This window comes from Pseudochaenichthys georgianus, chromosome 11 (assembly GCF_902827115.2).
Source record: "Pseudochaenichthys georgianus chromosome 11, fPseGeo1.2, whole genome shotgun sequence".
Taxonomy (NCBI): Eukaryota; Metazoa; Chordata; class Actinopteri; order Perciformes; family Channichthyidae; genus Pseudochaenichthys; species Pseudochaenichthys georgianus.
This window is the reverse complement of record NC_047513.1, coordinates 11196266-11222343: the sequence shown is the minus strand read 5'-3', so window position 1 is coordinate 11222343 and position 26078 is coordinate 11196266. Positions and strand designations below refer to the sequence as shown.

Below are 26078 nucleotides of genomic sequence, written 5' to 3'. Positions count from 1 at the left end.
ATGCTTAGGGCTGTCAAGTTAACGAGTTAATGACGCATTAATAAAGCTTTAACGCTAGGGCTGCACGATTTTGGGAAAAAATTGAATTGCGATTTTTAAGCGATTTATTTTTAAGCGACCCAACGTAAGTTTATTGTAAAATGCGGCCATAACTCCGGCAAGGAAGGTCGTATGAACGTACTCCCGTCTCTAGCACCTTCGCAGCTACGAGTGAAAGAACTAAACTTACATGAAACTTCCGTTGGGTTGCTTTAAAGTCAAGCTTCAGTTTAAGATTCACTGTAATGGAAACATGTGATGGAGCATTACTAACCTGACTCAGATGGTTTGTTTCACCAAACCATCTAGGAGAGCTCCATTGGAAGCCATTTGGAAAGGGCAGGTACTTTCAAATTCACTTGGCAGGTGATTGGATCAATCTGTCTATCACCTTCTATCATGGGCCGCTTCTGATTGATTACAAATGGCTAGTACATGTGGAGCACAGCACTTCTGATTGGTGTGGATGACTGACACACAAGAAAGAAAAAAAAAATTGTAAAAAAAAAAAAAAGATTGTAAAAAAAAAAACATGTTAAAAAAAATCGCAGGCTTCGCGATTTGCTAATCGCATCATTTAAAATCGCGATTTCGATTTAAAATCGATTAATCGTTCAGCCCTAGTTAACGCAATTTTTTTTTAACACCACTAATTATTTTAACGTGTGATTAACGCATGTGTATTTGTCCTCGGCCCACCCGTAGTTTTAGCCCAAAGGCTTGACGTTGTTGTTAGTTGGATGGTGGGAGATAATTCGGATCGCATCCAACGTGTCGACTGCACATCACAGCGCATGATTGAAGCACCCCCCAGGATTGCCAAAGCACCCCCTAAGCACCCCCAAGAAATATGTGTTTTTTTCCCCCCGAAAATTATTATTATTTTTATTAAATTAGAAAAATTATTGATTACATCAATGAAAATCAGTGAAACAGACACATTTGTTTACCAAAAACATAAAGCCAACACAGGTGATATGATTAGGCCAATGGCCAGCACCCATTCGATGTTTGACCTACCCATAGGCTAAATTACTTTGTGACACTTGATTGACTTCCTGTTAGCTAGAGCGCCAAATTATTTTCTAACAGCGAAGTGAAAAATGTATCGTTTTTTAGTCGTGGACACTCAATCAAAACCACTTGAAAGCGAGAGGGATTCTGCACATAATAGCATAGCCTCGTGAGTACAAGTAGCTTACTTCTGGGTCTCTGTGTTTCATTCAAGCTCTGCTCTGTGTGTGTGTGGCACGAGCCATTTTGTGTGCGTGCGCGAACGAGAGAGAGAGCTCGCGCACCGGTGGGTATCTACTGGAGATCGTTGTGGTTAGCATCTGGTGCTAGCTAGCCAAGCTAATGGATATAAGGCAGGGCTGCCAACACTCACGCATTGAGGGTGAAAGTCACGCAATTAACCCATATCTCACGCACTCACGCCAGACTTGCCTTTCCTCACGCTAAGTTTTCGTCCAAAATAAATGTATATAAATATACAAATAAAGTGAAGGAACAGCAAACCGAGCGGTCTACGAAATGGGACGTTCTTGTGGCTTAGTTCAGTAAAGTTAGAACGATATTGGGAGATTCTGATTTCATGGATCAATAACTCATGAACAAAACGTTATTCAGACACAATGACGTCTCCTAAGTACCGTGGTAAGGTTGACAACGAACTACAATCACATTTTGATCAAAAAAAGCCAATACGCGCCGTCCTCCGAGCTGGACACATTACATTGGTCTCTATCTGCAGCCGGAGAAGAAATGAATGCTCAGGGACAGTCTGCAAAGTGCAACTCCGAAAAAAGAGAATACAATAATATTCAATCACTATTATACAGCGTATTACTACCAAACTCACTACACACATCAATAGTCTCCTGTGTGTCATACTACATTACATTACTTTGCATTTAGCTGACGCTTTTATCCAAAGCGACTTACAATAAGTACATTTGACCAGGAAGACACAACCTTGAGGAAAACAGAATCATATAAGTACATCAGGTTTCATAGAGCCAATCATTTCAAGTGCTACTCAACTGGCTTTAGATAAGCCAGTCCTTTATTAGTATATAAGTGCTCTGTTAGCAGTTCTTTGTTAGTCATTCTATCGCTCGAAGTGGAGTCGAAAGAGATGAGTACAGCAAGGAGTTTGGAAGAATATGCTTTTGAATACTTTTGGGGAATATTTATAATGTAAAATCTTCAATAATGGCTTCATCTTAAATAACTTTACTATTATACAGTATATTTCTACCAAACTCACTATTTGTATTGTTGTTGTTAGCATCTGGTTAGCTAGCTGCGCTAACGGATATTATGAGCTGTTTCTAAAACAATGAGAGGGAGAGCTCTCTCCTGTCAGACTGAGAGAGATAACTACAGCTCAGTGAGGTAAGGGACTCTCTGAGTGTTTAAGTCTAGTTATCTCAGTGGGTCTCAAACGTTTTGGTCACCATTTATGAGAATAAATGAAAAACAGTTATGAAATACTATATAACAATAAAACAAGAATACAGTTTAAAAGGTGAGTGATTTGTAAAATATCCATAAAGAAAAAGAAAATCTGTTTACCATAAATTAATTTTGCTCTCAAAGTGCAGGTTGATGCATTTAACTTCAATATTTAAAAAAAAAATCTTCCCGAGAGCATGCCCCCGGACCCCCCTAGAGGAGGTGAGGACCCCCCCCCCCACTTATAAAATAGCACTTTACCTCTGCTTACACCTATATGCTATTTGATATGCTGTGAGCTGATTAACGAGCATTCATTGTAAGAGTCGCGGGTACACTGTGTATGTGCGTATTCCACTGTAGCGCCTGGTACATGAATGGGAAACCCTAGTTTGTACATGTTCAATACATTTGTAACACTGTACACATGAACGTTTCTTTTTTCAGTTCACCAAAAAAAAAATCTCACTCCAAGCTGAACTCAAATGTTGGCAGCCCTGGATAAGGAGCTTTTTCAACAACAAGCAGGAGGGAGAACTATCTCCTGTCAGACTGAGAGTCTCAGATAACCTCAGCTCAGGTGAAGTAAAGGACTCTCAGTGTTTAGATAGTTAACTTTAGTCTAGTTATCTCAGTGGGTCTCAAACGGTTTGTTTTAAAAGGGGAGTGATTTGTAAAATATCTGTAAAGAACTAGAAAATCTGTTTACAGTTCTATTTCATATGGGTGTTGAGAGATGTATCCATAGATCTCTTAATCTTGCTCTCAAAGTGCACCAGATTGATGCTTTTAACTTCAATATTTAAAAAAAATCTTCCCGGGAAAACATGCCCCCGGACCCCACTAGAGGAGGTAAGGACCCTCCTAGAGGAGGTGAGGTCCACCCCCCACTTGTAAAAATATCACTTTACCCCTGCTTACACCTATATGCCGTGAGCTGATTATCGAGCCTTCATTGTAACAGTCGCGGGTGCACTGTGTGTGCGTGTGGGGAGTGTTGCAGTAGAAAATTCAACTGTAGCGCTGGTGCATTAATGGGAAACCCTTAATGTTTGAGCACCCTCTATGAAACATCAAGCTACCCCACAGCACCCCCTAGAGAAAATCTCTGGCGCCGCCACTGGCTCAGTGCAAAGAAGTAGACGGGGTTGGGAGAGAGTGAAGAGAGAGAGAGGTTCCAGGTTGTTGTATTGAAAATATTCAGGAGAATAGTTGTCATTGTTCCAATGATAATAAACAAACATTTGCATTAAGCATATTTGTCCACTCATATGTTGATAAGAGTGTTAAAAACTTAAAAAATATTGCTCTAAGGTACATTTAGAACAGATACAAAATGTGCGATTAATTTGCAATTAATGGTGATTAACCATGGACATCATGCGATTACATATTTTAATCGACTGACAGCCCTAGTTGTGCTATTTTGCTTCCTTAAAAGGACTTGTTGTGGTGTCCCTTTCCTGTAGTGTGTTATACTGTAGGTGTTTGTGCATGTAAATGGTCTGCAAAGGCTAAAATCCCAGAATTCCCTCCTGAAGGATTTTCTCTCCCACACACTCCCCCCATGCCTGAAACGCTTCCATTGTCCTTTATTTACTTCCGTTACATAGTGGCATCACTATATAACACTCACGCTTCTATTGACTAGCGCTCCAACGATTCGTAAGTGATAGGCTAAGGGGAGGGACATCTTTAATGGGTTGACTAATCACAACTGAGCAGGTCAGCTAACCAATCAGAGCAGACTGGGCTCTGGTTTTAGACAGAGGGTGAAAAGAGGTGCTGCAGCACAGGCAGTATGAGGAAAATAAATAAATGTCACAGTAGAGACAAAAAATACAAATATGAACCAGAAAATGTGCATAATATGAACCTTTTATCACGTTTTCTTTCAGACTAGTGGAAAGTATAGAAAATACGCAGTTAGTTGTTTATTTGACTTACTTTGTCTATTTGTGATTCTTCCTAAATGCACTGGTCAGCTTTAGAATATGCCTCATTAATACAAGTAATCAGGGGAGAATTTACAAGCTGATATCTTTAGAAAAGATGTCCCCCCTTTCTTTGTCCTGCAAAATGTATGGAGTTTGACAATACATATCTAACAGTCTGTTGTCTCAAAGGAGTCTCTTTCTCATGCTCTGAGCCTGAAATCTCATCTTTAGTAGCAACAAACTTTCCAGTTTCATACCTTTCTCTTTTCCTTTTTTTTAAGATTCTTTTTTTGGCTTATTTTGCCTAGAGATAGATGGATAGGAAATAGGGAGAGAGGAAATGACGAGCAGTAAAGGACAGGGGGTCTGATTCAAACCCGGCCCGCTGTGCTAACTAGCACATGGCCGCGACCATATGATCTTTAGAAGATATTGAAGGTAATGGGAACCGTGCCCGTTACCTTCAATATCTTCTGATTGTCTTCACAAAGGCCTTCATTTATTATTTATAGCCTGATTTATAAAACATATTTTCCCTCAAAATAAGGGAACATTGATTAGAGTTGTTATGGCTTTTGATAGTATTTTTTGAGTATTTTTTGAGTGATACAAAGAGGTGTACAAAACTCTTTATCTAAAATCCTTCATCCAATGTTTAGATGTATGTTCTGAAGACGTTTGCAAATTAGCACTTATTTTTTGAGAAGGGGACTATTTTCCATATTTAAACATATAATTAAAAACACTTGGAACTTGGGGATGCCATGTTGATATTAATTACATTTTCAACCCATTCACCTTTTGTGTTTCCACTTAGCACCTGCTGTTCATCCTTAGACGGTAAATATGTTCTTCCAAAATATGATTTGCATCATGATCCCCGGTGGAGGCCGTCTGCCCGCGCTGTGGTCCACCAGCATTGTTCAGTAAACTGGCGTAGTGTCGCGCATACTGATGACACCTCAACCCTCACAGATGCTGTTTTTGCAAAACAACTTGTCCTTCCCCCCTCCTCAAACATACATCTTCGCTTCTAGCAGGCAAAGCTGGAGCCCTGCCGACAGGGGGGGGGGGGGGGGCTGCCATCTGAAACACGTGAACGCTGTGCATATGGACGGAAAGCTGCTGTTGATTGCCACCATTTGGCATGTTGAGGCCCAGCAGGGCAGGCTGTCGAGGAAAAATATGAATGTGTTAAAGGCTGGCAGCGAGGGGAGGAGAGTGTGTGGAGCCTGGTGGTTGTCGGCCAACTGGCAGAAGGGGGCTCGGGGGGAATGCCAGGGAAATGCAGTTGTGCTGTTTCTGTACGTAAAGTTGCCCCCTCTGTAATGTTGTAAAGTAGTTTGGTTTAACAGCTCCATCTTAGAGGCAGGTTGGCGCTCCAGCATGTGTTTGAACCTGCTGCTACGTCTTCACTGATAATTGTCTGTCAGAAACCTTAATGGAGTTGAGATGGGATTCCCTCCCACTGTGCGACCCCGAGCGTCAGCATTTAAAAGCGTGCACGTTTTCCTGTGCCGTGACTTTGGCCCTCAGGGCGCAAATAATCACATTCCATCCTCTGCAGTGCAGAGAGGAGTGGGCTGGAAGATGCAGGGAGGGAGGTGGAGGGGGGGTTGCATTAAAGATGTGCGGTTGTCATGACAGCGACCAGCGAGGAGACTGACTCCCTTGCCCACAAACTCTGCCTTAATGGACGTGTACCAACCCACTCCGGCCCCTCCCAGCTTCATCCTCTCTCATCCCAGGATGTCACGTTGCACATATCACGAGTTGGCCACCTTGAGATGAACCTCTATCTGCAATTTAGATTTTTGTTCGGCTCTCACGTTTGTAGGACGAGCAGCGACACATTATGAGAGTTATTGGGATCTCCAGGTAGATAAAGGACGTAAGAAGGAGGGTCAGAATCTCTTTCCTGAATAAAGTAAGACGCACATGGTTCAGTAACACTAGTGACTCTTTTTCTACTGAATTATGAACGACAGTGAGACGCTTCCTTTGCGTTTTGCTTACAGCTGTCTCAAACCCCTCTGGCAATGTTCATGTTTTTATTTGTGTGTCATTTGCATTGGAATTTGTCTGCGGTACACAATTAAGTCCTCCTCTTTTGTTCAAGACCACACTTGTAAACAGTTTAGCATTAAGCTCTGATCTTTCTTGTGTTTAGTATCCCTCTACTGTGTTTTCCCTCAAATGTCATGCTCATGTTTTTTATCCATGTGCTCATGTTTTCAAAAGCGGCGACATGTGCTTACACTACAATTACACAGATTTCATGAGTCTAACCGCCTCCATAGTAAAATATGTAGTGTAATATCACCATGAGAAACCCCAACAGCTATAATGAGGGAATATGACCGACCCTATAATCATTCCCTGCTGTCTTAATAACTGCGGCACTGTGCATGGAATATATATTTTTTTCCTTTTCTGTGGCGGCCTTGTCCCTTTCCACTGATTTAGGTTGTTCTTGTTATTTTCCATGCCATGTCATTCAGCATGAGGGGTCTTCTTTGTGGCTTGTTACGTAAGAAAAGCAATCCGATCTATGATAGCTTACACTCGAGTCTCCTACCGCACACAACCGCTAATAGGAATTGTGTTTGTCCGTAATCGACCGCGGCTGTGGGTCTAATACAAGCCATGTGTGTCAATCTGTGCAACTAATGTAGCATTAGCTCGTAGAAAATCCACCTCCAAATCTTGTAACCACTAAAATAACCATGTATTATCTCAAATCGGTTTTGCAATAACGGATATTTTCTTGAGGAAGCTGTGAGGTTGAGCCGTGGAAACTACGAGGGGAGCTTCGGGATCCTCTGTGTTTCGCTGCCAGGACAACACAACCTACCTGATTCCTTCTGTTGAAGGGCTTTCACATGAACATGTATATGTAAATAGATCCCGATAAACAAACGTTCTCCGTCAAAAACATAAACAAACACTCTGCCCTCTCCTCACGAGCCTCGGTTGCTGTGTTTCTGCTGGCAGGTGCCTTTGTTTTGCTCCACGGCAGCACAGGGAGGGGTGGGGACGCATTATGCAATCTGTGGTGTGTGCCTGGGATACAGAGAGAGATGGGGAAGGGTGTGACTATAGTAACACATACACACACATATGATGACATAATCTACTGACCTCTTCCTTGGCCCGCTCGGGTCCACCCCCTCCTCCGAGTATTCCCGGCATCGCTCTGTGATTTTTGGGAACCACAGAAGAACATCCTCTTTCACCCTCCATTAACGTTTGTGCAATCTTCGACTAAATTGTTACCGTTGGTCCTCGAGGACTCGTCATGCACTGTAATGTCATGTGCAGGGCAGAGAAGCCACAGAGGGTTTATTTGTCCTTTGAGTTTCCATGGTTGGAGGAGGCAGAGACATGCAGGGCTTCTTTAGTAAGCACCCTTTTTCCTCTGAGTGTGATGAAGACGTACTGTATCGCGTGCAGTGTGTTTGTTTTTACGGATTCATACAAAAAGATTGGCTAGATTTTGTGGATTTCTTTGCACATCAACCTGAATATTTAATGCAGTTAACAGGAAACAAAGCTTGTGGTGAGCTGAATATGTTTCACATACTAGACGATGAATAAGTAATTGTGAGGAAAACGTTTTTCTTTATTGTAACAACAAACTAATAACAGTTTGCACCTGGTATGGCTGCAGAATTTGAGAAAAAATGTAAGTGTGCTGAGTTCTGCTATTTATGCTCCTTCCAGAGTACTACTAAAACACAACAAATGGCATGTTTCATTATTTAAATGAAAAAATTAAATAAGTTTTAGTATTATTTTCAAGTTTAAAAAAAGAAATAAATGTGAACATTGAACTGAATAAAAAATATTGATTGCAGTAACACACACTGAATACTGCGTCACCTCCCACACGTCCGTATGGTTTGTACAGAAACAAGTTCTTCACCTGCTGGATTGTGGGTGATGATTGTGAAGTATGGAAGAATTTCCCCCGAGGGAAGTAAATGGCATTTAAATATGCAAATTAATCTGTGGGTTAGCGCTCAAACGAACCCTCCATAGTGACTAGTTTGCTAACTTTAACCTGCATTTCATACTTACTCACACTGTTACTTCTGTACGTGGGTGTGCGTGCATGCTTGTGTTATTGTGTGTGCACACAGGGCTTGCCCCCCCCCTCATAATTACAGAACTTTCCATAATGGAATCTCTCTCTCAGCTATGGAAGAATATCTGTTTTTCATTTGAGAGACCTTCACCCTGCTACAGCCTTGTGGAAAGCATCCCCAGTATCATTGGTTACATTCTGCGCTGCCTTCGCTGTTCAGCAAGAGTCTGTGTGCATCTGTGCTGAAAATGGTTTCTCTTCTTGTTTTACAGATAAAATTGAAGAGGCACAGAAAGAACTTAAAGACCCCAAAGGCTCACAGAAAGGTAAGATATGCTCTATTTCATGACTAAACAATTTAAAGTACTGCATTTCCAAACATTTGGACTACCTATGTTGCAAATGTATTATCTTTTCAATTTACACACGGCATCTATTGCACGTCTGTCCGTCCTGGGAGAGGGATCCCTCCTCTGCTGCTCTCCCTGAGGTTTCTCCCATTTTACCCTTTAAACTGGGTTTTCTTTGGAAGTTTTTCCTTGTACGATGTGAGGGTCTAAGGACAGAGGGTGTCGTATTGTCATACTGATATTCTGTACACACTGTGAAGACCACTGAGACAAATGTAACATTTGTGATATTGGGCTATATAAATAAACATTGATTGATTGATTGATTGATTGATTGATTGATTGATTGATTGATTGATTGATTGATTGATTGATTGATTGATTGATTGATTGATTGATTGATTGATTGATAAAGTAAATGTAAGTAAAAGTAGTTTTTTTCATACAAAAGATGTTTTTGTTTTGTTTTTCATCACCTGGTTGTTTAAAAGGAATACAAATAGGCTTTTCAGTAAAAGCACAAAATAAATAAATGTAATTCCCTAGCCAAAACGTTTTTTTGTTAGTTGTGCAAGACACAAGTATTGTATTGTAGTATTGGTTAATCAAAAAGGTCCTGGACTCTATATTGATTTTTGTATTTCACCCTTTAAAGAATGCTAAATTGACACATTAGTAAAGTTAATAATAACAGTTAGTTGCTGTGTAGCATCTGGATCTTTGCAGTAGCCATCTCCCTTGATTTTGTTCTGTTTCAGTAAAACTATGTGCAAGATCAAAGTTGAATTTCACTAATATTTAATATAGCAACGTTTTTAGACTTGTTGTGGCAGACCTTTTAAAATATATTTGTGTTTATTTTTTGGCATTGATTTTGTGCAGAAAGTTAAATGATAACACTGCAGATAATATTTGCTTCACAGATATTGCATTGCTTTATAGATGTTTTTATGTTGTCAAGTTGGTTGTTATGTAACTAAATTAACAGCCAGTTTTTTCAAACCCAAGCAGCTTCATGATGTCTGTACAAGCTTAGTGAAACATATCACTGCAACATCTTACTCAAAGAAAAACAGGCTATACGAAGGACGTGCAAGCTTTGGTTATATCACCCACTGTAATTGAGATTGGGTGGAGACTCCAAATAGAAAGTAGCACAAATAAGAATATCTCAATCCTCTCTCAAGGCCTGCCAGTAAAAGGTTAATCCCTTTGAAAACCGCTTTTAAAAAAGAGGTTAATTCTTTCAGTAGCCCTTTCTCGCTTAATCTTTCAGGCACGGTTTTGATTTTACATTAAATTTCCCGAACTTCATATTGTTATTCACTAATTAGAGAATGGAGTTACACTTATATCAGAGAAGAGGGAATTTGTTGATTTTATGTTTTTTTTGTTTATCTGACGATAGAAGTTAAAGCAACACATGTAGTTTGTTTATGAAGTACAGTGTTTCCAAGAGAATTTGATTCTATTTGTGGGGGCACCGCACCCCGTCAGAAAAGCCAAAGGCCCCTTAACCTATTCGGGTGGCCCACGCATCCACCCCCCGCCCCCTCTCAAATAACAACATAAATGCGAGGTTTGAACTCGCAACCTTCCGATCATCAGCCCACCTCACCATCCATTAGACCACCAAAAAAAAAAACATTTTCATTTATTTTTTATTTTATGAGATCTATTTGTGGTGGACCATATTTAATTGTGGCGGCCCGCCACAAATGAATCAATGTATGGGAAGCACTGAAGTACTTTTTATGATTGAAGATTCATGGGGAATTCCTGGCATCTTCTTTTTCAGACTTGCTTAGCTCTGATAGGAAAATAAATCCTTCTCCCACGTTTTTCAGAATGAATTAATACAAATGTTTTTCTTTTTAAAACGAGTTATCAAAGATCACAGGGTTTGCTTTAAATGTGTGTTATATTGGTTGTTTGCTGCTTTAAAACAGTTGCATGTTTGTGTAGAGAATGGATTAATTTATGTAAAGACGAGGCGTTCCTCAATCTAATTATACTGGAGACCTTGGAAGAACCCTGACCGCATCTTGGGAAATACCTACACAAGCCAGGAAACTGTGACAGGGCACTGTTAAAACCTTATGCAACATGTCCTTAAAAACACATGTCTGAATCATTATGCTGGGCCAACCCGACGAATGGGGCAGCATGGTATGGGTGCGCCATTTTAAAAAAACATACTACTTTATAATTGGAATGCAGTTTTGAAAGGACTTCTGATCAGAGGAGCCTCCGTACGTCAACAATGTCATGTAATGAAGCGAGGGCCTCTGTGCTGTTAGTCAAACGGAAAATAAATAAAAAGTAAGGATGATGTGTCTTAATTATTAAATACATTTTGATCCAATTTTAACAATAGAAGTTCAAGTGGACCTATCATGCAAAATGCACTTTTGTATGTCTTTTATACATGAATATGTGTCCCCGGTGTTCCAGGGAACTCACCAAGTGTCAGAAAATACAACCCTCTCTCTTTTCCTCCGTACCCAAATCTTTTAAAAATGGGGCTGCAACGCGCGGATACAGATTCCATCCGAGCTGACATCACATCAGCCCGGAATAGTGTTGTTCACACGAGACCGCTCGAAAGAGCTGGAGACGCTGTAGTACATATGCCAGGCCTGTAAGTGGCACTGTAGTCCTGCCACAAAAGCAGCAAAGAAGACTTCCCGCGCATGGTTGCCCTTCTGTTTATTCTCCGCTGTGGACGCTCTGGCTCTTTTTCTCCCTCCCCGAGGCAAACGTTTGCTCCTGCTGCTCTCCGGTAGTCCACCAGCAGATGACAAACGCCCACCTCTCCGCCTCTTCCAAGGGACGAGGGGACCGTGCGGCAGAGTTTCAGTTAGATTTTTTCTCACTGGTCAACATGTCCGTTAAAGTTTAAATCTTCCGGACAAAATTAGAAAAGTGCCGGTCTTCTTCGTTATTTATTGAGCTTTAAAACAAATGAATAAAGACTCTATATAATCATATAAGAACAATACACGGAGGACGGAGAATAAGAAGATCAAGATCCCTCCGCTTCGTGTCGGACTCCTGATCAGCCTGTCGGTGTTCTTTTCCCCATAATGACCGCGTCGCTGCACATTATCCCTTACTTAAAACAAATGAATAACGACTCTATATAATCATATAAGAATAGTACACGGAGGACGGAGCCTCTCTTTTCCTCCCCCTCTTCTGAGAGCCCAGCCGCTGATCAGAGCACGCTCCCCTCTCCTGCAGGGGGGGCGTGGTCAGCTGCAGCTAATTTGCATTAAAGCTACGTCACAGAATCAGCCCTTGCAAAAACAGGGCTGGAAAAGAGCAAATAGAGCGAAATGAGGCATGGCTAAAATGCAGGATCTGTTTGGTATTTTGAAAAAAAACCTTCACAGACATGTTTTATATACTGAAGGTATGGCCCTACAATATATTTTTCAAATATAGCATGATAGGTCCACTTTAAGTATAACGATAAAAATAAGGATTAAAGGTGTTCAACTTTACAAAAAAAATTCAGAAATTCAATGAGAAGGTTATGCTTTTTATCTTTAAGTTTGTCTTTACATAGTAAAAAATCATGTTTAAAAAAAGTATTATAAAGATATAATTCAATATGAGAGATGAACAATATATGCCATACCTTTGTTAAAGGAATGCTCCACTCATTAGATAATTAATCAAAACTTCAGTATTTAGTGAAACATTATGTTTAAACCATACCCTGCAGAAATCTGCGATATTCCCCGGTAAATAATGATTTTATAGCTCTTTTTTATTCAAACCTGTATATTCCGTCAGGCAGCTGCCATTTTGGCCATTTTCAATAGTCACGTGATGGTCGTGACGTCATCCATGCGTTCACTTTGTAAACACACGAAAACATGGCGGAGTATTTGAGTTCGGACTCGTCTAAATGATGGCAATACTGACATTCCTGTCTGCTAATGTATTGTCAGGTCCCCAGCAAACATTTTAGAACATTTACTGATTTAAGCTAGAGAATTAAAGCAGTCTGGACAGTCTGAGAAACGTCGCCGGACAATTACAAAGACTAGATCATTCCAAAAGATCCCTATCTACAAAACTTCAAATTCAAATATTTTATTAATTAAAAGGCCAACTACAGGCAAACAATACAATTGTGTATATAATGTACTGCCCAAATAATATAAAATAAAGTTTTCTAAAAAGGCAAACAATACAACCCCAATGTAGGCCTACTTAGTAGATACAATGATTTTGATTACTAGATATGTATGCATGTAGTACCACCCTTGCTAGCGATTCTCTCTCTAGTTTAGCATACTCAGACTCGTTGTCCCTGGCCCTAGAACTACGATTTTATGGGGCCGGAAAAACTGGGGAAAAGTACCCGCTAGCCGGTACTACGCTATATGGAAAGGCCACCAAAAACTGGCCTGGCCTGGACGCTAAAGGACGTTTAAACGGGGCTACCCGCGGCAATGGAAATGCGCCATAACATACCTTATTCTTACTCCTAGCACTACTTCTGGTCCTCCGTCGCTTCACACTTGCAGAGGGCGATTTCTCAACTGGCCGAACTGGTGTCCTGGTCGGTGATGACACCAGAAAGACCGATGGCACTGCATCTCGTTTAATAAATCCCATTTTATGTTTCATCATACTCTCAGAGTAGTAGTCCGGAAACTTGAAATGTTCGCTGCATACATGCGCCTGTGGATCTTTCGGTTCGGGCCGAGCACATTTCGCTAGCCACTGCCTCCGAACGTACTTCCTACGCTTACCCGTTGGCAATAGATGGAACCGAGCATTCCGTGGATTGTTCCAATCCGAATTGTGGCAATGTTTTGCGATACAATGAGGCATATTTCTATAGAATTGAGAGAGTAACTAGAGTAAATAACATGAACATCAATTTGTCCTCGACACCAAACGCATAGTTTACGTCACTTCCGGTAAAATGGCGCCGCCCACAGGGTTGATTGTCCACCGCTTGAATTAATCAGTTTAAAATCACTGATAACGTCATCGGATAAAAAATGTTTAAAAAAAAGACTGGCAGAGACTGGTCTGTTTTATCGGATGATAATTATTTAAAAATGCGTGTCATGAGCATTCCTTCCCTTTAAGTGCTGGGCGGTCTTTTGGAAAAAGGCACTATTTTTAAATTCAATTTAAAAAAAATGTTGATCCCCATATAAAAAACATTATGTTAGATTTATACTCACTCTCTAGTTTTTAATTAAATGTTATTGGTTTCAGAAGATAATAAGGACATTTCAACAACTCAGCACAGGAATTATTATTCATTATCTCTTTGGGAGTTTTGAGCTTAGTCTGCCTATATCGTATTTGTTGGAAAAAGTTTGTAGAAAGATGATGTTGAACCAACTTTGTCTTTTTCTTCCACAGGGATATCTGAAAGCAGTCGGAGAAATGCAGATAATATAAAAGGCCTGAAGAGGAAAAAGGTTGTTGCAGAGAATCGGCTAGAGAAAATTCCAAAATCTCCCGTGAAGAAGCCACTGCAGTTGAAAACACCTGAAACATCGTCAAAGGAAACTACGCCTTCTTCTTGTTGCTCTTCCTCGAACAGTCCTTCCCACGATCCTTCAGCATCGCCAGGTGGGAACAAAGAACCACAATATGCCCAACCTGTTGCAGCATCCCTTCACAAGGGGTCATCTTCCACTGACACTGAAAAGCTAAAACAGGAAGAAACATCATCTAGGCCTTCATCGCTTGAGCCTGTTGATGGTGTAGGGAGCTCGTTGATTAAAGTGTCTCAATCCAAAGACAGCACCAGCAGAGACCCCAGCTTTGAAGGAGATCCTTACCACAGCAGTGCTTCGCTTGATGTTCTACTTCAGGCCATGGAGCCTGACTTTAGTACACTGGCTGAGAGGAAAAGCTCCTTGCAAGTCACAGCCATTGAAAAACCTTCCATCCTTAATGCCCAATATAGTGGTGATTTAACAACAATGCCAGCAGTTAATATTGCTGTCCAGAGCCAACCTTCCCATATGCAGACTTATTATATTGATAAGCAAGGGAACTTTATTGGCATTGCAGCACCAATACAGGGAAATGTGCAGACATCTACACAGGGTACTCCAATGCAGTCCTCTCCACTTGCTACACCGCATTTTATGCCTGTTGCTTCAAATCCGGAAAAGCCCAGCTTGCACTTGAGCTTTAATACTGGACCCTCCACTATTACCCATGCACCTGTTCCCTCAGGCTCTAATGCGTTGCCACAAAGCCAACCACCAGTTGTTCACACATGCCAGTCCCTTTCAGCAACAGTTCCCAGCACCATTCAGGTCCCAGTCACGCCTGGCAGCAACCAATTCCAGATGACCACTGTGATGAACTTTGGTGCTGACCAGGTTTCCAAGGACCAGAAGCTTAAGAAGCCCGGAAAGTATGTGTGTGAATACTGTAGTCGGGCATGTGCAAAACCCAGCGTGCTGCTCAAACACATCAGGTCTCACACAGGAGAAAGGCCATACCCCTGTGTTACTTGTGGCTTTTCTTTCAAAACTAAGAGCAACCTGTACAAGCACAAGAAATCACACGCTCATGCTATAAAACTGGGTCTCATTGCACGCTCTGAATCTGGAGGTGGCTCGCTCTCTCAAGAATCTGACAAAGCCCTAGGGACACATTCGGAGGCGGAAGACAGTGGGGACAGTGATGAGGATGGTAGCACTGCAGACTTGGACCCTGACTCGTCACAGAGCAGTGTGGCAGCTTTGTCCGAAAATAGTTTACAGAGTGCAGGTACAACCCAAGCAAGCCACGGGGAGGAGGACTCGGCTTTGTTCGAGTCATTTCAACAGACTTCCAGTGAGAGGGCACATGAGCCCAAAGTAACAGCTTCACTTCCAAAAGTTGTTGTATACCCAGTTAATGTCTCCCCTCTGAGGGCAGATAGCCCAAGAGTCACATGTGCAGCACCTGAGCAAGCAGCCTTACAACGGCAACGAGAGTTCCAGATAGCCAACATGAGATCAAGCATCACAGTCCTGTCATCGCTCAAAGAGGTGGACGGTACAAATCTTTCACTGGATACTGTGAGTGAAGATGAAGACCACCAGTGCAAGTCTCCCCTGTTAGGTGGACACGCTCAGCTTCAGAGGCAACAAGCAACAGACTTTTCACAACAGCAGCAGATCAAATGTCTACTAAGCCCTCGCAGTTTGGGAAGTACCGATTCTGGCTACTTCTCACGTTCTGAAAGTGCTGACCAGGCAATGAGTCCACCCAGCCCATTTGTTAAGATAACTCCACCGGTGGACATCGACATTGGGAAGAATACTCTTCCCAATGTCCCTCCTGTGGTTGCAACAGTAATGCATGTAGCAAATGAGCAAAAGCCACGTGCAACGGAAGGACAGATGCGTCCACCATTAGAAGTCAGGGCACTCTCTCTTGAAGAACGCATTTCAAAGTTAATATCTGATAATGAGGCAGTGGTTGACAACAAGCAACTGGACAGTGTAAAGCCAAGGAGGACATCTCTGTCAAGGAGAGGTAGCATAGACTCTCCTAAATCTTACATATTTAAAGACTCTTTTCAGTTTGATCTCAAACCAATGGGAAGAAGGTCAAGTTCAAGCTCAGATATTCCCAAGTCTCCCTTCACTCCCACAGATAAATCAAAGCCAGTATTTCTCCTCTCTGTACCTTCCCAATACCCGCCAATGGATTGTTTGCCAATAACAAGAAGTAACTCAATGCCTACTACACCAGGGCACTCGGCTCTTCCCCTTAACGTTGCCCCCCTCCCCCACCCTCTGCGAATTTGTCAGTCAGTTGACGACAAAATTAGTTCTTATAGTGATGATGTATTTTCATCAGCCCCATCAACCCCAAATCAAGCAATACATTCTCGTACCTTAGTCAGACAAGTAGCAGTTGAGGACTTTTCCACAAGTGAGGGGCATGCCCTCCCTACTGTTCGCTCCATGGATGAGGGCTATCATGGTCAAAGCAGTTCCATAGAGCTGATACAAAGAAGCAGATCTTTCGAGCACAGTCAAGACAGAAACAGAAAGCCTCAACAAAATAAAGGCACAATGTATGAATGTGAAACATGTCGTAATCGGTACAGAAAGTTAGAGAATTTTGAAACTCACAAGAAATTCTACTGCTCTGAGCTTCATGGTCCAAAAAACAAGCCAATCCCAGTTAAAGAAGCTGATCAAGATGTTTTTCATGGTAACATAATGCAGCCTATAGTCCCCAGATCAACTAGCGGCTCAGGAATACTTGATCATCAGACATCTATTAGGAAGAGAAGGAAAATGAAAAGTGTTGGAGATGAGGATGATCAATCTCCTACTGACACCAATCCACCTTGTTCAGTTAGTTTTGAGCTACCAACAGCTCTGGCAAGTCAGACTTTTTCTCAGCATGCTGTAATAGTAGACATACAGCCCAAAAATAACCAGTCAAAGCTACCTCAGATTCAGCTCATAGCAAGAGGTATTAACACTTTAGATTCCAGACTGTCACCAATTCGAGAAACCCAAATCATCACTTCTACTAAAGGAGACTTGCAAAGGCAGGGCAGTGGTACTTCTGTCATTAGACACACAAACTCTCTAAGCCGACCAAATTCATTTGAGACTGAATCTATTGACAGGGCCTCTCCTGTTGATATTGAGAAGGATCCCCTCAACAAGCACAAAACAGATCCAATAACAAATGTTTCATCTGATGGCTACCATGACCAAATGTCTAATTCCAAGAGTGTTGACTATGGAAAACAAATGAAGGAACAATGCACTGTTGGTGCAGTAGTAGCAGTTGTTGAAAACTCTACTCCTGTCCATCAGTCTCGTCTGGTTCGGCAAAATAACATTCAAGTTCCTGAGATTCTGGTCACAGAGGAACCCGACAGAGATCATGACACGCAGACTACTGAGCCAGCAGAAAAGCCTCATGATCAGTTCAATTGGCCTCAGAGAAGTGAGAGCTTGTCCAAAGTACCAGCAGAGAAACTCCCGCCAAAAAAGAAAAGGATTCGTCTAGCTCAAATGGAACACTCCTCAGGTGAATCCAGTTTTGAGTCCAGCCTATCGCGAAGCCTCAGCAGGGACAGTAGTCTTTCTCGTTGTTCCAGCATATCTGCCTCTTTTGAAAGAGATGAGCCATCTAGGTCAGAGAGCCCTTCTAGAGGGGAGTGTGTCAGCAAAATCACAGAGCCTTCTCAAGGTTTGCCAACAGCCTTCAACACCCTTGGTGTGCCTGGAATGATGAGGCGTGCCGTATCTGAACAAATTACTTGTACTCAACCCTCTGTGGAGATTTCCTCTGAATACCGTAGCAAGTCGTTTGACTGTGGCAATGTATCTCCTAGGAGATCTCTTTCACCTGCTGGCCAGCATAAAATTGGACAAATCTCCCATGTTACCCAGGTGCCACTTATTGAAAGAAGACGGGGGCCATTAGTTCGCCAAATGTCTTTAAAGATTAGCCCTGAAAGTCAGCAACCTGTTCGAAAAGCTGTCTTACCTCTAGATAAACCTCCCATTACAAATGCTAGCTCTTTAACTCAGAATAGACCCCAGCAGATTCACATTGCCAATAGGCGCATCATGGCTCAGCCTTTTGTCTTGCATCCTGGAGAAGCACCTTTGCAAAATAATGAGCAAGTGGTGCAAAGTATTCATTTGGGTAGCCCAACTCAGCAGCCTCAAGTCCACGGCCTTCCACACCCTTGGCACCAAACATCAAGGGTTCAAATATGCCATAAATTACAACAGCCGTTGAGCCAGATCTTAGTCTGTCGGGAAAATATCCCAAACAAACCAGCCGACTCTGAAGAAAATAAAAGTTTTGTGCCCAAATACCAATTGCAGTGTCCCTCTCTGAGAGCAAGCCAAACATTTCCATTCTCCAGCACACAGGGAACTCAGACAGCCATGCCACTTTTAGCAATACCCATTGCCAATCCAATTATGAGCATTACAAAGTCGACAGATGTACTCCAAAATGTATACATTGGTCAACCCAAGCAACAAGCCTCTGAGATTAAGACACAGGCTGTTGTTTTGTCAGTTGAACAGCACAGGGCCACATTTGATCAGACCCATGCTGGTGCTATACCGTTGCCACAGATCCTTATAACTCATGAGCAGATTCATCATCCGCCCCCTTTGTCCAATAAGAGTTGCCTCTCATCCACTCACAGTGTAGAGAGTGATACTCATGCTGTAACAACTGCAAAGAAGGATGCCTCTAAAACTCAAATAGTTAGCACACATAAAAATGCTGGAGAACGAGCACCTTCTCTTGGGTCCTTGCATTGCACACAGAAACTGGCATCAGTGACTCTATGCCCGCAGCAGGAACCCACTGCCTCCAGTAAACGAATGCTGTCACCGGCCAACAGCTTGGACATCTACATGGAAAAGCACCAAAAGCGGGCTAAGGATGAGCATGGTGTGGCCTGCCTAACCGATGGTAGGTCAGTCAATTATCTTAATTCCAAGATGTCAGAGGTTACCCGGCAACGGAAGCTAACACTTGTTAGGCAGGTTTGCACAACTGAACCGGTGGACAGTCCCATTGAAACGGAGGCCCCACCTCTGCTGCAGGACAAAACAAATGGGGAGAAAGACTCACAGGCTACTGATGATGTTAAGCCTATGTCACCTGACAGTGTTGGACTGAATAAAGACAAAACCACTGTTATTCATGAGGAGGCTGGTCCTGCCCTGAATACTACGACTGGTGGCCAGCGAACCTCCATCCCAGCGAATATCACTCTGAAGCCTCAAGAGAAAGCTGAGGAACAAAGATGGACTCCTGCTAAATGCCTGATAAGGCCCTCCAGCTTCCACGGTGGTCAGGTGAAACTGACCACATCTGTGTCTGTGGTTAACACAAAAGACAGTCATCGCCTGTCTTTTCCCAGCCTGAAAACTGCTACCACTTTCACATGGTGTTTCTTGATGAAGAGGAAACCTCTTCATGTTCCACAGACTGACCTGAAGACTTCAGCATATGCTGTCTGGACTGTCAGCCCCAACAACCATAACCCACTTGGGTTGCCCACCAAGGTGCTCATGTCTCTGTTTGACTCCAAGCAGACATCCAAGAAAATACACTACACCTCGGCCATAAAAACTAGCGGGAAATCTGACATCTTGTCTTACTCAACCAAGCTGAAGGATGTCATGCCCAGGGTAAGAACTATTCCAAGTTTTATTATTTTAGATTCTCTTATTTTGCTACCGTGTTTCTTAAATAAAAGAAATCAATGACTTTTCTCTTTCTGCAGGTACCAATAATCCAGAAGTCTTTATCAGTTGAAACCAGAAGTAAAGTGCTACCAGAATCTCAGGCCAGCAACGACTCAGAAAAAGAAGCAACATCTAAAACAGAACCAAGACGGGTCAAAATATTCGATGGCGGGTATGATTGAATAACAAAACATTGTTTTTCAAATTATTTGACAATTAACTTTATATTATACAGCAATAAGAAATGTTAGTTGCTTGGTTTTATGTGTAATCCTTGGTACTTTTGCAACCCCCAGATACAAATCTAATGAAGAATATATTTACGTACGTGGGCGTGGACGCGGTAAATACATTTGTGAGGAATGTGGGATCCGCTGCAAGAAGCCAAGCATGCTACGCAAACACATCCGCACCCACTCTGATGTCCGGCCATACCACTGTGTCCACTGCAATTTCTCCTTCAAGACAAAAGGTGAGACGTCAGCAGATATTCAGTTTAAAGCCACTGCTCCTTTACTTGTGTATATATATGTAATAATATGATAAAGATGCTTTTATCGATTAACCCATCAACCTAAAAGTTTGATCTCCTTTATTAATTGTCTTTCTTAAATGCAACGAAGAGGTATGAAAGTCTCAGAACCTATATCAGTATCGAAATTCTGGAAAATCAAACAAATACATAATACAATATAATAATTCTGAATGTATTCTCAATTCATGTGAATAAAGTACAATACATGTAATAGTCAGATGTTTACCATCTATGGGATTTTTCTAAACCTACTTTTATTGAATTTTAATATAGTGCACTTGATGTGGTTCTACATTACTGAGTGAGTACATATATAACCTCATGAACATGCTAACATGAATACAAAAAATGTATATCTAAACATACAATTAGTCTCCTCACAATTCCCATTTGAGACGGTATATTGTTATTTCCCTAAACTGTTATTTTAACTTTCCCTTTTATACATTTAACGATAGTGTTTTACCATCTCTCAAACCAAGACACTATGATTCACCGTTTGCTATCGAACTTGCCTACCCACGCCACACTGCAGAACAGTACTCGATGTCAGAGCAACCCACGTTCATTTCAAAATGTCTTTATCAGCTACTCACCCTGTACTGTATGTACAGCTTGCCCAAAGACCGCATTCTCTTACATAAACTCCTTCTGTGCTATTGTTCGAGCTCTACCCAGCTGTAAGATCTTCCTGTCTCTCCTCTTGCAGGAAATCTGACCAAGCACATGAAATCCAAGGCCCACAGTAAGAAATGCATGGAGATGGGGGTTCCTGCAGGTCTCATTGATGATCAGGATGCAGAGGACTCAGGTACTGTACAGTGCTTATCTGTAAAGGAGATACATACCGATTGTTGTATGCTCAAAAGCTCACTGAACCAAATGAAATAATTTCTGTGATATTTTACGGTTATAAACTTGCCTTAATACACTTGTTTACCCCATTTGCTTTAGTGTCAAACAACAGGATTGCCCTTCTTTAAATAGTTCCCCTGTCCGTGGTATGAGATATAAAACACAGTTTGTGTCTCTCGCTTGTGTTGTTTTGCCATGCCCATGTCGATCGATAGCTTCACCATGGTCTAATTAGAAATTCTAAATGCAGCTTCTTCCTCTGTTAACTAAAAGCGCATGTGGGCGGCATGCACAGCGTTTAGAAAGAGGAAATTGCTGCGTCTAATTTTAGAAAAAAGAGAAAGAGGAGCTGCCGGAAAGCATTCTATGGTCTCAGTCTCTTAAGAGCATATTTGTTTTTCCTCCTCTGCCTGCGATGTAGCTCAGGGGCGTGTGGTGGTGTCGGGTGTGCAGCACTGCAGCAGCAGCTCGAAACATCGCTGAATTGCGGTGGATTTTTCTAACTGTGTGAAAAAAACCTCCATGATAAAGAAAAAATAAAGGGATAATTTACCTCCAAAATAACTAAATATGCGAATAAATTACTCACACTTGTGTAACCTTGAATTAAAAATGCTAACTTTTGTTTTGTCTGCCTATATACTGAATAAAGAATCCAATAAGGGGTGCATTTACATACAAATGTGACATTTTCCCCACAATTTCAAGGTACCACAGGAAGTAATTGATATTCCAAGGGAGATTTTGGGGAGAAATACCAAATAGCTTCTTTTCTTTCAGAACAACTCAAATGATGACTCATATGTGCTGTAAATCCACCCAAGAATAGTCTTCCACCTTACATATTCTCTCATCTGCAGGAGACCGGAGTCAAGTGAGCAGTGCCGACCGACAGGATTCCGATGGTGACGACTCCGACGGTGCTGATGATGATGACAATGATGACAACGAGGAGGAAGAGGAGGACAGCCAGGCAGAGTCTGGCCTTTCTACCAACCCATCCGTCTCTGCCAGCCCTCAGCACATCCCATCCAAGGAGGCCGAGGTCCCTCCTAGCAACCTCCTAGCCCAGATGTCAATCAGCTCAATCTCCCTATCTCTCTCCCGGCCTCCCGCTCCTGAATCCCACACCACATCAGACTCTGTCCCCATGATGAGCCCTGTGTCCCTGAGCAAGCATATATCCATCTCCGGGTCCTGCTGCAGCTCAGTGCCACTCCCTTACTCTCCTCCGCCTGTTGCCATCACATCAGACTCCTACACCTCAGACACAGACTCAGTGCACATGATGAGCCCGATGTCGCCATGCAGGCAGATGTCCATCGACTACCCTGACTTTGATGTCCCCCCTAGTCCCCCAGTGCCAAGCAAGGGCTCCAAGATAGGCCAGGTGAGACCCATGTATTTTCATCGTGTCTCTCGTCACCGCTCTCCACCCACCTCCTTTCTTTCCTATCCATACCCTTACGTTTAGTCCTGCATGAGCGGCACTTCTACAAAGCTTCTGTGAATGCCTTGAAAAAAGGTGAATATTTGTATGCATTCTGATAAGGTTTGGTGGGAATGCAATTTCATAAAAAAGGGCTGTTTTTTATTTATAAAGTGGGGTTTAATGAGGTCCAAGGGCAGTGTATAAGCGACAGTAGGTCCTGAGAGGAGTTGGGGGGAAAAGGACTACCAGCAGGGTAAACATGTTCATTAGCCCTAATATCAGGATACCGTTCATTTCTGTTCAGACATCTGAATTAAATGATCATTTTAGGTTGAAAAGAATACAAAAAGCATAATCCAATAGAACAATTGACAAGTGTCAGGAAGAAGAAAACACTGAATTTGGCAAAGAAAGAAACCTAGTAAAAAGAAATACCGAAAATGTCTTTGATCTTGTTACCTTGTTCCGCGAGGTAACATTCATGTTATTTAAATGGGGTTTGGTGGCTTTGAATAGAGCGCTGTAGCGACTTTTGCTCCCCGTCGGAAAGGGTGGTCTGACAGCAAGGTCAATCGGTGAGGATTTTCAGAATTTAGCAAAGCTACACTTACGTTTGTTTCTCCAAACTCGGGGTTCTCAACCACAATTTACTGTAGGCCATACACTGAATATGGATTAGAACCTCAAACAACCACATTTAGAAAAAATCCAAACAAATTCTTTAATCACTTATACCTCAATTAAGCCACAATTAAGCCAAATATTAAACTTTCTCTCTTTTGAACAGGACGCCTCCTCTGCTCCTCCTGCTGTTGCCAGTGAATCGGGCTTTCCTGTGGACCGGGGCACTCAGACTTCCTCTTATGGCTCTCAAGGTCTCATGCACTTTCGCCCACAGAGTCTATCCCAAACATACGGAACACAGACCCAGACGCACCTGTTCAGCCACCTGCCCCTGCACTCCCAACAGCCCTCCTACTCCTCTTACAGCATGGTCCCAGTTGGGGGGATCCAGCTGGTGCCCGCTGGCCTGGCAGCTTACTCCACCTTTGTACCAATCCAGGCCGGCCCCGTCCAGCTCACCATCCCCGCAGTGAGCGTCATTCACAGAAACACAAGCCCGTTACCAGCTCCCATCACTCCTCACCATCCAGAGGGCCAGTCAACCCAGCCAATCAGCAGTGTGTTGCCCTGCTTCCCCTTGGGGCAGGTCACCGGCCTGCAGGCTCAAACCATACAGCCCTTAGGTCTGGAGACACTAAACCTCATGGGGCTGACCAACACAGGCCTGGCATCCACCCAGCTAATGTCCCAGCAAGGGCTCACCCTCAATGCCACCCTGGGGCTGCAGGTTTTAACTGCCAACCCCACTTCCCACAGCAGCACCGGCCCCCAGACACACGTCCCAGGTCTGCAGTTCGTTAACATCGCCCTGCCTGCCCTCATTCCTTCTCTCAGCCCTCTCTCCAGCCTCAGTCCTCTCCCTGGGCTCTCAGACTGGCAGGGCAGCCCCGGAGCTCCGGGAGAACACCCATCTCGAGGTGAGCGGGGCTGCATGCATGCGTCACAACCCGCCCCTCTTAAGGGCAGCAGCTGTCCAGGGGCGACCCCCGGCAGCAGAGCAGAGCTCACACAGACTGACGAGAGGCAAGAAAGGGTTAAGTCCCCACGGCAGCAGCGCTCACCAGCTCCTCAGACCAGAGGTGGTAAGGAGTCGCCCGTAGAGGGAGCTAGTGATCTTGCACCTCCACGACCTCCGCCAGTGACCAGCTGGCAGAAGGTCATCGATGACTATAATGAGGTGTCCAGTGATGATGAAGACAGACTGGTCATTGCCACCTGAAACCCCAACGTGGAAAGCTCTTCTTGTTCTCTTTTTGTAATTCTTGTCACTTTGTAAGACTGAAAACACTTTCAGGGGTTTGTTTTGTTGCAAATCACCTTTCAAAGCACAGATGCTGACATTCATATTGTATGTGCAATCATATAATTATAATAATGACCAATCATTTTTTTGTTGTAAATGTTGTATAGACAATTGTGCCTTTTATGGAGTTTCTTGTTTAGGAACCTGTACATAATTCCTTATAAATTCAGTAGTTGCTTGTGTTTATTTGAACAAATAGAAGTAAGGAGAGGCAAAAAATGGAGGATATCAATTTTGTTTGTCATTCGTAAATGTATGGAATTATAAATGTTGTACTGGTATATGTACATTTCTATGGATTATGGGGCAATGTTTCTGTGTACAGATGTTGTGTTCAACTATTTATTAAAATCCATCTAGTGCCCATTGTGATTCATAAGTCCATAGGTATGTGCATTATGGTAGCTTTACATTGCTGTATCAATATTCTTAACTGTATCAGTAAAAATTTGTTTACAACATTAAAGTTTCTTCACTGTACTTTTGACATATCATCTCGCCATATTTGTTTTTATATAAAGTGTTTTTTATCAATTTTGCTGTTTATTACATTTCACATTTAATATTGTGGGGGCCACATTTCTCATTTCAGATTGATCAGAAATGGATCTGCAACAATGAAATATCTACAGAAAATGTATCGGCAACCATTTTAAATAATTTACCAATATTTTAAACAAAATCAGCACAAAATAAATCACCGGCTTCAGCTTCTTAAATGTAAATATTGTTCTTACTGCTTTTATAATTATGAGTACACGCATTTGAAAATATCTCTGTTCATAACTATTGCTGATATTTTCCAGAATAAAAAAATAGGATGAAAGGAGAAGTATTAAAGTATTTTATATTTTGTGTTTTAATTAAATAAATACATACAGTAGAAATGTTTTTGACTAAAAGATCTGCAACCAAGCAGCCATAATTTGGGTCGATTTATGATTATAGATTTTTGGATAGATTTTTAAGATTTGTTTTTGTTAAAAGACGGATAACTCTACACTTAATCAGATATATTAATATAGCTAAAATGTGTTCACCTGCAGCGGCTGTGTACAATCTGAAAACCCCAAACTTCTGCATATTCATCATCATCATCATGATTATAAAGGGTAGCAGCAAAGAGATATTGATAAGTTGTCTATGTTTAGACTAAAAGCCAGCTCGTTGGATAATCAATGTATAGGTTTGAATGAAATTAAATAAACAACAATATCAA

The 26078-nt window shown here is 42.1% G+C and overlaps 1 protein-coding gene across 4 annotated transcripts in view; it reads left to right on the top strand.

Annotated features, from left to right (window-relative positions):
• hivep1 (HIVEP zinc finger 1) overlaps positions 1-25393 on the top strand; it is an 87154-nt gene extending 61761 nt beyond the window's left edge. For all 4 annotated transcript variants that reach the window (XM_034094084.1, XM_034094086.2, XM_034094085.1 and 1 more), the window contains 7 exons: positions 8793-8846; positions 14268-20053; positions 20149-20282; positions 20407-20582; positions 21355-21456; positions 22361-22890; positions 23720-25393. In XM_034094084.1, coding sequence (XP_033949975.1) covers positions 8793-8846; positions 14268-20053; positions 20149-20282; positions 20407-20582; positions 21355-21456; positions 22361-22890; positions 23720-24775 — 7838 coding nt within the window. In that variant the 3' untranslated portion in view covers positions 24776-25393. The remainder of the gene's footprint in view (positions 1-8792; positions 8847-14267; positions 20054-20148; positions 20283-20406; positions 20583-21354; positions 21457-22360; positions 22891-23719) is intronic.
• The last annotated feature ends 685 nt before the right edge of the window (positions 25394-26078 follow it).